At 40.5% G+C, this 12,384-nt stretch overlaps 1 protein-coding gene across 10 annotated transcripts in view; it reads right to left on the bottom strand.

Annotated features, from left to right (window-relative positions):
* Positions 1–12,384, bottom strand: part of LOC137660261 (protein transport protein Sec31A-like) — a 129,140-nt gene that overhangs the window by 96,631 nt on the left and 20,125 nt on the right. For 8 of the 10 annotated variants that reach the window (XM_068395020.1, XM_068395011.1, XM_068395016.1 and 5 more), the window contains exons 6-11: positions 11,133–11,344; positions 10,268–10,460; positions 9,921–10,052; positions 9,489–9,665; positions 2,270–2,485; positions 1,665–1,706 (exon numbers count right to left, since the gene is read on the bottom strand). In XM_068395020.1, the coding sequence (XP_068251121.1) occupies positions 1,665–1,706; positions 2,270–2,485; positions 9,489–9,665; positions 9,921–10,052; positions 10,268–10,460; positions 11,133–11,344 (972 nt within the window). The remainder of the gene's footprint in view (positions 1–1,664; positions 1,707–2,269; positions 2,486–9,488; positions 9,666–9,920; positions 10,053–10,267; positions 10,461–11,132; positions 11,345–12,384) is intronic. The other 2 variants (XM_068395013.1, XM_068395015.1) reach the window with 1 other exon arrangement.

Below are 12,384 nucleotides of genomic sequence, written 5' to 3'. Positions count from 1 at the left end.
CTCAGCTTTCACACCATCCATACCCGATGCTTTTCCTACTCTCGTTTCATCTAGTGCTCTCCTCACTTCCTCTATTGTAATCTCTCTCTCATTCTCATCTCCCATCACTGGCACCTCAACACCTGGAACCGCAATTATATCTGCCTCCCTATCATCCTCAACATTCAGCAAACTTTCAAAATATTCCGCCCACCTTTTCCTTGCCTCCTCTCCTTTTAACAACCTTCCATTTCCATCTTTCACTGTCTCTTCAATTCTTGCGCCGGCCTTCCTTACTCTCTTCACTTCTTTCCAAAACTTCTTCTTATTCTCTTCATATGACTGACCCAGTCCCTGACCCCACCTCAGGTCAGCTGCCCTCTTTGCCTCACGTACCTTGCGCTTTACTTCCACCTTTTGGTCTCTATATTTTCATACTTCTCTATACTATTACTCTGCAGCCATTCTTCAAAAGCCCTCTTTTTCTCTTCCACTTTTACCTTCACTCCTTCATTCCACCATTCACTGCCCTTCCTCATGCTGCCTCCAACAACCTTCTTGCCACATACATCACTTGCAATCCCAACAAAATTTTCTTTTGATAACTTCCACTCCTCCTCTAAATTACCAGTTTCTCTTACTCTCACCTCGTCATATGCCATTTTCAACCTTTCCTGATATTTACTTTTTACCCCCGGTTTTATTAGCTCTTCAACCCTCACTAGCTCCCTTTTACATCCACCTACTCTATTCCCCCACTCTTTTGCTACAACTAATTTTCCTTCCACCATAAAATGATCAGACATACCGTTAGCCATACCCCTAAACACGTGCACGTCTTTCAATCTTCCAAACATTCTTTTAGTTACCAACACATAATCCATATATATATATACATATATATATATATATATATATATATATATATATATATATATATATATATATATATACTGTATATATATATATATATATATATATATATATATATACTGTATATATATATATATATATATATATATATATGTATATATATATGTATATATATATATATATATGTATATATATATATATATATATATATATATATATATATATACATATATACATATATACATATATATGTATATATATATATATATATATATATATATATATATATATATATATATATATATATATATATATATATATATATATATATATATATATATATATATATATATATATATATATATATATATTTATATATATATACTGTATATGTATATATATATATATGTATATATATATATATATATATATATATATATATATATATGTATATATATATATATAAATATATAAATATATATATATATATATATATATATATATATATATTTATATATATATATATATATATATATATACACACACACACACACACTTTTATGAAGCGTTAAGAATGCCCAAAGCATGTTAACCCTTAAAATGAGTGGTTCCTAAAAAAAAAAAAAAGACAATAAACTAAGTACTGTACTATACTATCCTGTACATGCGTCTTATGCTACAATACCTGAAATAAAACTACCCTAAATGGATCATGCAGTTTGAAGTCTTTGAAATTGTAGCATTTCATCCTAAAAGAGTTTTATAGGCTTAGTACTAAACAGCAAAAATTAAATTCATGCACCAGTACTTACAGGAACAACCAACCACCCTTGGCTGTTAGTTTGCATTCGCCTCTGCTTGCGGGAAATGAAATTAAATTTAGTGAAGGCAAAGCAAACCTATCTACAATCACAAACTATGTAAAGCTAACTCTGAAAGCATGAATGCAAGAAGCAAAAATAGCAGCACACTCGAGATTAATATTTACTCCTGTCTCATCATTACATGCATGAATAAACAAAATGTATAAGCACCAGTATGAGCAGAGACAAAACAAATCTTTGCATAATATGTACAAACACTAAAATTAAGTTTATGACAGCAGTCTTAAAAAATTATCACTGTTTAACAAACCATTTAAACCGTAATAAGTTGAAATAATTCTTTAATGATTATAAATTTCTTGTTTATGATGTGAAATCTAATACACAGCATTGTTTGAACATGCAATCAAATTTGTTAAAAGAAATGGTGTGATTTCATTTCATATGTTCTGCTTAGTGGAAGAAAGCTTGTGCTGTGTTATGCGCCACTCTAAGCACTGCAGTACAGTATAAGAATTTGTTGCAAAATTCAAGTTTTTAATAACCAACAATGAAAAAGAGCATCTTAAAAAAACAAAGTATGGCATACATACAGTGGTTGCAAGGCTTGCCATCTTATCGGCCAAATCTTCAGGGCTCACTCCATTTTCTGCAGCGGCTGGCACAGCTGGCTTCAGCTTACTTGACACCTGAGTCTTTGAATATCCCAATATATCCATAAAATTGGCACGGGGAGACTGTCCAAAGTTGGCACCGATGGTCTGCCATAATTTTTCTTCGAAGTTTGCCTCAGAAAATTTCCACAGAACCTAAAATGTTTTAAAACTTGTAAACTATTAGGTAGAAACAATATAAATTAACTAAGTGCAGTAAAATGATATTTTCATAATAAAATAAATTTTTGAATATACTTACCTGCTGGTTATATAAAAGAGCTGAAGTCCCTGACGCCAGGGCAGAAAATTCAAATCTCGCGCTATCGAAGATACGCCAGGTGTACCAACCGCACCCTAGCGGTAGAACAGGTGGAACTACACACCAACTCCAGTTCTTCCATGCCTCATAGCCATACCATAGGTAGTCTCTAGAGGGGAGGAGGGAGGGTGTTAAATTTATATAACCAGCGGGTAAGTATATTCAAAAATTTATTTTATTATGAAAATATCATTTTTAAATATAAAACTTACCCGCTGGTTATATAAAAGAGCTGATTGACACCCCTTGGTGGCGGGTCAGAGACAGCTACATACAGAAAATTCACTTAAGGGTTACATACAATAAACTTAAGCAGTTCTCACCTGATAAGGAAGCTGACAGCAATGATACTCTGCCTCATTTCGTCCGCTATCCTTAAGAGATCCAGTAATCCACTCGGGCTGAAAATCTCTAGGAGCTGTCAAACGGTACAAACACCTATAACATGACAGGACCTCAACCAATACCCTTGTTCCGGGTGCACTCAAGGAACAAATTGACCACCTAGCCAAATCAAAGATTGCGGAAGACTGACGCCCAATCTCCACAAACAACCATAAAAAACGAGTTCCAAGAGATAGAAAAGGGGTATTAGGAAAAAAGGGAACGTAGTGGTAGATCATTCACCTACTATCGCATTAGCAGCTATAAAAGGACCCAACGTAAAAAGGTCCTCATAGCGAGTCTGAACATTCTTCAAATAATGGGATGCAAAAACAGACTTACTTCTCCAAAATGTTGTATCCATCAGACTTTGCAGAGAACGGTTCTGTTTAAAGGCCACTGAAGTCGCTACCGCTCTGACTTCATGTGTCTTGACTTTGAGGAGCCTCTGATCCGACTCATCACACTGAGCATGAGCTTCTCGAATCAACAATCTAACGAAAAAAGACAAGGCATTCTTGGACATGGGCATCGAGGGTTTCCGAACTGCACACCACAGAGCGTCTGAGTTACCTCTCAGATTCTTAGTTCTGTCCACATAACACCGTAGAGCTCTAACTGGACAGAGAACCCTTTCCAATTCATCGCCAGCCAAATCCGAAAGGTTAGAAATCTCGAAGGATTTGGGCCATGGTCGAGAAGGGTTTTCGTTCTTGGCCAGAAACCCCAGTTGCAAAGAACAAATGGCTTTCCCATTCCGAAAACCAATGTTCTTGCTTAAAGCGTGAACTTCACTAACTCTTTTCGCAGTGGCGAGGGTAACTAGAAAAAGGGTTTTCAAGGTTAAGTCCTTAAATGAAGCCGAGTGTAAAGGCTCAAATCTGTCACTCATGAGAAATTTAAGGACAACATCCAAATTCCAGACGATGGGAGCCGTTTGAATCATCTTGGTCGTATCAAAAGACCTAAGTAAATCTCGTAGATCCTTATTATCAGAAAGGTCTAGGTTCCTGTGTCGAAAAACCGTCGCCAACATACTCCTGTAACCTTTAATAGTTGATGACGAGAAGTTATGCTTAGTTTTAAGGTCCAAGAAAAAATCTGCTATTTGGGAAAGCGATGTACTGGAAGAGGAAATCGCGTTAGTTCTACACCATTCCCTGAACAACTCCCACTTGGACTGATACACCTTGATGGTTGAAGACCTTCTTGCCCTTGCAATTGCCTTGGCTGCCTTCTTCGAAAATCCTCTAGCTCTAGCGAGTTTTTCGATAGTCTGAAGGCAGTCAGACGTAGAGCTCGGAGGTTTTGATGATTTCGGGCCAAGTGAGGTTGTCTGAGAAGATCGGGTCTCATGGGAAGGCTTCTCGGGACATCCACCATCCATTCCAGTACCTCTGGAAACCAGCTCCTTGACGGCCAGAACGGAGCTATCAGTGTCATTCTGGTCTCCTCGTGTGAAACGAACTTCTGAATCACTTTGTAAAGGATCTTGAACGGAGGAAAGGCATAAACCTCCATGTGTGACCAGTTCATCAGAAAAGCGTCTATGTGAAAAGCTTCGGGATCCGGAACCGGAGAGCAGTAACACTCTAGTCGTTTGGTCTTCGCGGTGGCAAAGAGATCCACGAGAGGTCGACCCCATAACCGCCACAGACTCTTGCAGATGTCCGGGTGCAGAATCCATTCTGTGGAGAGAACCTGACCTTTCCTGCTGAGTCTGTCTGCGCTCACATTGTTGACTCCCTGGATGAACCGCGTCAAAAGAGTCACCTTCCTTTCCTCCGCCCAGATGAGGAGCAATCTTGCAATCTCGAACAGAGGCCAAGAGTGGGTCCCGCCTTGTTTCGCAATATAGGCCAGAGCTGTCGTGCTGTCCGAATTGACTTGGACTACCTTGCCCCTGATCTGCTTTTCGAAGCCGATGAGAGCCAGATGAATAGCTAAAAGCTCTTTTTGATTGATGTGGAGAGAGGTTTGCTCTACCGTCCAAGTCCCCGAAAGTTCCTGCTTCTCTAGAGTGGCTCCCCACCCCGAGTTGGAGGCGTCGCAACACAACACGAGGTTTGGGTTCCTCTGAAGTAAAGACAAGCCTTCTTTCAGTCTGGGCTCGTTGTTCCACCATTGAAGATGAGACTTGATGGAAGTCGAGATGGGAATGCAATCCCTGTCGAGGCTGTCCCCTTTCTTCCAATGGCGGTTGAGATGAAACTGAAGAGGACGCAAGAACAACTTCCCCAGGGTCACGAACTTCTCTAACGACGAGAGAGTCCCCAGAAGGCTCATCCAATCTCTGACGGAGCAAAGATCTCTCTTCAGGAACGTTTGTACTTTTAGGAGGGCTGCTTGGATTCTCACCGACGACGGAAAAGCCCGAAAACTCCGACTGTGAATCTCCATCCCCAAATAAAGAATCTCCTGGGATGGAATGAGTTGTGATTTTTTCGAGCTCACCAGGAGACCCAGTTCTCTGGAGAGATCCAAAGTCATCTTGAGGTCCTTCAAACAACAATCGGCTGAGGAGGCTCTTATCAGCCAATCGTCCAGATACAGAGAGGCCCTGATTCCCCTCGAATGCAGCATGCTTGCCACGTTCAGCATGATCTTGGTGAACAATAGAGGAGCCGTGCAAAGTCCGAAACAAAGAGCCCTGAACTGGAAGACCTTGTTTCCGTCCATGAACCTCAGATAACGTCTGCAGCTGGGATGAATCGGAAGGTGGAAATAGGCATCCTGAAGATCTAAAGAGACCATCCAATCGTTCTTCCTCACAGCTGCCAGAACTGTTTTCTGAGTCTCCATGGTGAACGTCGAGTTTTGGACGTAACCATTGAGCACACTTACGTCCAGAACCGGTCTCCACCCCCCGGAACTCTTGGGTACTAGAAAAAGGCGGTTGTAAAACCCCGGAGACGTAACATCTTGCACTTCCTCTATTGCTCGTTTCTCTAATAAAAGAGACATCTGTAGAAGCATGGCTTGTTTCTTGGGACCCTCTCTGTATTTGGGCGAAAGATCCACTGGATCTGTGACTAAAGGAGGATTGGTCAGGAAGGGGATCTTGTAGCCTTCCTTTAACACCTGGACGGACCAGGGGTCCGCTCCATTCCTCTCCCAAGCCTCCCAAAAGTGAGTCAACCTGGCCCCCACTGCTGTCTGAAGGAGAGGGCAGTCAGACTTTACCTCGGCCGGACTTGCCCCCTCTGCCTCTAGGTTTCCTTCCTTCTGGTTTAAAAGAGCCTCTCCCAGAGGGCTTCCCACGAAAGGACTGAGGACGAAACCCAGAAGAAGATTCCTTAGGTTTTCGAGAGGAGAATGACGGAGGCAAAACTTTCCTAGTCGAATGAGTAACTAAGTCATGTGTGGCCTTCTGAGTGAGAGCAGTAGCCACCTCGCCCACTAATTCCTGAGGAAATAAAGAATTAGACAAAGGTGCGAAAAGAAGGCCTGTCTTCTGATAGGGAGACACTCCTGCGGAGAGGAAGGAGCACATCGTGGCCCTTTTCTTGAGAATTCCAGCTGTAAACAAGGCAGCAAGTTCGTTGGAGCCATCTCTCACACCTTTGTCCAAGCAGGACATCAAATGAACCAAACCACTAGTGTCCGTTTCCGTCATATCAGAGACCCTCTTACTCAAAGCCCCCAAAGCCCAGTCCAAAAAATTAAAAACTTCGAAGGCCCTGAAAAGACCTTTAAGCAAATGGTCGAACTCTGGAATGGACCACCAAATCTTCGTCTTCCTTAAGGCAAGACGACGAGAAGCATCTACCAAACTTGAAAAATCCCCTTGTGCAGAAGAAGGAAAACTCAAGCCCAACACTTCACCAGTCTCATACCACACACTAGATTTAGAGGCTAACCTAGCGGGAGGAAAGGCAAAGGCCGTCTTGCCAAAAGCTTTCTTGGAGTCCAACCAAGAACCCATTAACTTCAAGGCCCGCTTAGAAGATCGAGAAAGAACCATCTTGGTGTAAACTGGAACCTTAGTAGCTTTACCTAAGATGAATTCAGAAGGCGGAGAACGAGGGGCCACAGGGGTAAAAGAATCCGGGAAAATTCCAGTCAAAATAAGCATAAACTTGCGAAGGTCCACAGCATGCTGATAATGCTTCTCCTCCTCATTCTCAGAGACTTCCTCAATAGGATTATCCTCATCCGACTTTTCCTCTGGTTCGTCTTCTGGCAGTGCAGCAACAGCTGCAGCCTGAACCGAAGGAACAACGTCTGGATGGGACTGCCTGTCAAGGCCAACCTCTGAGTCAATTTGGTGGGGAGAAGTAGAAGTAGATTGATGCGAAACACGGACATGTAGACGATCATCCTCAACCAACAACTGCTTAGACCGCTTAGAATTCAACTGTTGTTGAACAGAAGAACGCTTGAAATCAGAAGGTAACTGTTGAAGATCGCCGCGAGGTCGCGCAAAGTCCGAGGACTGTTGCTGCGAGCGATTAAAGGAGTCAGGATGTCGCCGCTGTAAACCAATGTTTTGACGCGCCGCGTCCAAAAGTTGTTGCCGCGGGCGATCCACTACTTCAAATTGTTGCCGCGTCTCGTCCACTTGTCGACGCCGACGCTCTTCCCCGCGACCAGAAAACGCAAACTGGTCAACCAAAACTCTCTGACGCGACTCATCAAAATCAACCTGGCGTTGAACACTGTGAATGGGAGACCGCCTAAGTGATAACTCGTCAAGGCCATATACCATCGAACGTTTGTGCGATAACTGGTCTGACATCGAACACCCAGACACAACGCCAACACCTGGTTGATAAGAATCCATCAACGACGAGAGTTGTTCCTTCATAGACAAAAGCGCAGTCCATTTCGGATCAACAGAACTCCTAGAAGGAAGATTCGCACTAATGTCACCACGCATTTCAGGGGAAGAAAGCCAATCCGATGGAAGAGGAGGTGCATGAATAGTTACAAGGTCCGAATCGGAAGGAATCATATCCGCACGAACACGGTGATCCGAACGTTTGGCCGGAGTGCAAGCGCTGGGAGAACGGAAACGTTCCGGTGAACCCCACGAACTACATCCTGGCCGCACAGGCGATTCCCGACGCTGTGAATCAACATGGGAGCGTTTAAGCGGTCTCGACGCTCGCCGCCAGATCTCACTCCCCGACCCTTCATCGGAAGACGGGGATAACGTATGAACCTCCCCTTTCCTACGATGAGGGTGAACGACCTGAGCTACGGCAACAGGAACGTTCGAGGGGACGTCTGCACGATTGATGATGCTTCTCGTTCCCTTAAGCCGTTCGACATTACTTCTCCCATGGGTTCGAGAGCTCGAAAGAGGTCTAAGGCTAGGTGAACGACAAGATCGTGCCGACGCACCCTCCGCAACACTAAACACATTATCAACACTTGTCACAACACCGAGAGAGTCACGATTCTTCGGTACCACATCAGACACTCGAGTCGACGCACCTTCCGCAACACTAACCACATTATCAACACTTGTCACAACACCGAGAGAGTCACGATTCTTCGGTACCACATCAGACACTGAAACACTTTCCACAGTTCCGATAGGATCACGGTTTTTCAATACCTTTAACTCTGAAAAGATAGTATTTCTATCGGCTGCTAAGGACTCAACTTTCTCACCAAGAGACAAAATAGCAGTAAACATGTCCTTCATAGTAGGTTCCTGATCTACCACCACAGGGGAAGGAACAGGATTAGGAACAGGTAAATTAGGTAAGGTTCTATCCACAGATCGGGAAGAACTACGCCTAAGTCTATCTCTCTATAATCTCCTAACATAACGATCGTAAGTACCAAAATCATCATTAGTTAAGGAAAGACACTCATTACACCTATCATCTAATGAACAAAATTTACCCCTACATTTTACACAAATAGAATGAGGATCAATAGATCCATTAGGAAGTCGTGTATGACAACCCTCACTAACACACCTACGCTGAGCAGGGGAGGAGTCGGCCATTTTAAAGTTAACGTGAGAGACCGACAAGCAAAAAGTAAGGGAAAAAACAATAAAGAAAATCTCAAACAAAAAGATTTCAAGATAAGAACCAAGGAAAATTAATCAACGATAGCTTAAACTCAAAAAAGAACGTTGTACATCACCAAACAACTTCCCAAGAGAGTAAAAACACGAGAGCGAACTTCTGTATGTCAGTCAGCTATGACGGCAGAGAGAAGAACTGGAGTTGGTGTGTAGTTCCACCTGTTCTACCGCTAGGGTGCGGTTGGTACACCTGGCGTATCTTCGATAGCGCGAGATTTGAATTTTCTGCCCTGGCGTCAGGGACTTCAGCTCTTTTATATAACCAGCGGGTAAGTTTTATATTTAAAATTATATAGCTTTTAAAATATACTGTATATATAAAAATAGTAGCGCATAAACTTATCTTTAAAAAACTATAAACAAGAGAAACTGGTTTCTCCATTCTTTCTCTTCTTTTCAGAACTAACCTGATCTGATGTTTGAGCAGCATTTTGTGCTTTTGCTTGGCAAAACAAATCTAGCTGCCCCTGAGAGAGGGATTCCTCAAGTTGCCTGCTTCGATCAACCAGTTCAGGTTCTGTAACTACCTGAGAAATTGCCACCCCACGTGTCTGACTATTCCACGAAACCAACCGTCCACCGAACTGTTAAAAAGAACATTATTGTACATTTTCAAATACAGGTACTGTAGTTCCCCCATATAGAAATCATGACCCGTATCTAAACCTGAAATAGAATTTTATAAAACTAATATAATTAAATATATGAACTTCAAAAGAACAATTAAAGAAGTAAACCTAATAATATTCAAACTCCAATCAAAAAAATACTCTAATAAATTACAAATAGAAGAGCTTCTATTACAGTATATAAAACAATCATGAAAAGAATCAACTCACACAGAATCGAGCACCAGCAGGCTTGGGGAACCACTTAGGAGCATATTTCAACTGGATGGGCTGTGGAGACACACCTTGTGGTGCTACGGCAGGCATTTCCATTCCTGGAAATGAGTCTGCTATGGCCGAAAACTGAAAGATATTTCATCATTATTCTATGAAAAAAGAGAGATCAAAGCCAATGAAACGAGTACTGTACTCAGCATTGCAAGTGTCTAAAATTCTAAGTGAAGAATATGAACTACACTATAATGCATTAAATATCCCAGAAAAATATAGCATACAAAAGGTTAAAATAATCACACATGCAAGTGATTTTTCTCATAAAATACCATGTACATACTAACCTTGTCAGTTTGAGTTGGGGGCAGTCCTCCACCCAAAATTGAGTACACACTAACATAGCCATCGACAGATGCCATAGCAACCAGAGATGGATCTCTGCCACACCAATCCATATCAAAGCTCCACTGATTATACGAAGGAAACTCCCCTACTATTTCCGTGCCATTAGTCAGATTTGGATTCCAAACGTAAATTCTGCGTTAAAGAGAAATTTTTTTCATAATTAGCGATGAGTTATACCTTCAGACTTTTTACTTTTAAAACATTCTAGTATCCTCATCATTGATATTTATCATTACCATACAGAACTATATGAAATTAATTTTATCTATGATTTCATTATACTTCAGATGTTAAAAATAAACCATCACTGAATATTCAATCTAGAGTTTGGTCTTCAATAATATACTTGGGATGTTGACTAGGGTAAAACTTAAAAAGCTACTATTATGTAATAAATTATAAAAGTTTATTAACCCTTTTAACCCCAAAGGACGTACTGGTACATTTCATAAAAGCCATCCCTTTACCCCCATGGACGTACCGGTACGTCCTTGCAAAAAAATGCCATTAAATTTTTTTTTTTCATATTTTTGATAATTTTTTTTAGAAAATTCAGGCATTTTCCAAGAGAATGAGACCAACCTAATCTCTCTATGACAAAAATTAAGGCTGTTAGAGCAATTCAAATAAAATATACTGCAAAATGTGCTGGGAAAAAAATAACCCCCTGGGGGTTAAGGGTTGGAAATTTCCAAATAGCCTGGGAGTAAAAGGGTTAACAAAATAATATAGAATAAAATATTCAAGTGTGTTTAAAGAAATTCCATTCAAACTCTAACAATAAAAAAATACTGAGAAACTTACTTGTTATCCTTAGAGGCTGTAATCAGAAGGTTATCATCCTGAGCACACCACATTGCTTTCAAAATGCCTCTCTGATGACCTTGTAGAGTTTTGATCGGCTGATTAGCATAACGCAAGTCCCAAATCTGTGCCCACGGTGTGCTGTCATCATCACTTGCTAGCAATAACTGTGTAGCTACGCTAGGATTCCAACAAATACTTTTCGACTTCATCTAAAAGGAAATGAGGCATTCAACCATAAGTTAACATTCTATTGCTTCCTGGCTATTTTGCATGAAAAGTTTTCCCCCTTGCATAAAGCTGAGGAAAATACCCAGGTAAATATTTCCGATATTAAACTTCTTGACGAAATTGTCAAGTTAATAAGAATTAGATCAGAGACCACCCATTGTTTATCTTTCTAGCTTTTCTCCCTTACAATATTCTTAAATATTCTGTCATTCCCGTTAAATTACAGGCCACAAACATCACATTATATTTAATGTAATTTAAAGGTTTGCCATTATAATCCTATACTATAGTAAATAGAAACAATAATTATGGCTTCCTAAAACACATGATTAACAAAATACCTGGACCAAAATCAAGGTATATATGCATAGAGAATTTCCCTTAATACTTTGAATCTCTTGTGTGGGTTAACTTAGTGTAATATGATAGATAAGAGATTTACAGTACTTCCAGCTTTGAGATTTCTGATATTTCTGTTCTCAACAACTGGATTGCCATTAGAAATATCATTTCTAACAAAATCCAAGACAATTTTTTACAGTTAAGTCTTTTCTCCCTTCAATGAGTAAAATATTACAGAGGAAGCTTATTCTACTGTATATTATCTTTTTAGATTGTTTAAAAATATTAAGTACCATCACAAATCCTTTCCAGAGTCTTTTAATATGAATATAATTTCAGTAAAGCTGAAAACTTAGCTGTTAAAAATTATAACAAGGGATCAGTAGCTACTGAAAGGTAGTGGGGAATCTTAACACCCACGTCAGTGCACCAGTAAGTCACTTTGACCTTCACCTAGGAATCAGCAGGGCGGTTGAGGTGGGAAGTGTAACTTGAATAACTCAAGTTTGTTCAGTAAGGAAAAATACAAACTACTTTTAGAATTTGTGATTTGTTCCTACACTGATACAAACCCTCTTCCTTTAATAGGAGACTTATCCTTGGGAGGGAGGAAGTTCTTATGAACAAACAGGCTAATGTAAAAACCCGGGATGTCAACCACACTGAGCTCAAGATGTGC

The sequence above is a fragment of the Palaemon carinicauda genome, chromosome 20 (assembly GCF_036898095.1).
Source record: "Palaemon carinicauda isolate YSFRI2023 chromosome 20, ASM3689809v2, whole genome shotgun sequence".
Classification (NCBI taxonomy): Eukaryota; Metazoa; Arthropoda; class Malacostraca; order Decapoda; family Palaemonidae; genus Palaemon; species Palaemon carinicauda.
The sequence above is the reverse complement of the archived record's forward strand: the minus strand, read 5'-3'. Positions and strand labels throughout refer to the sequence as shown.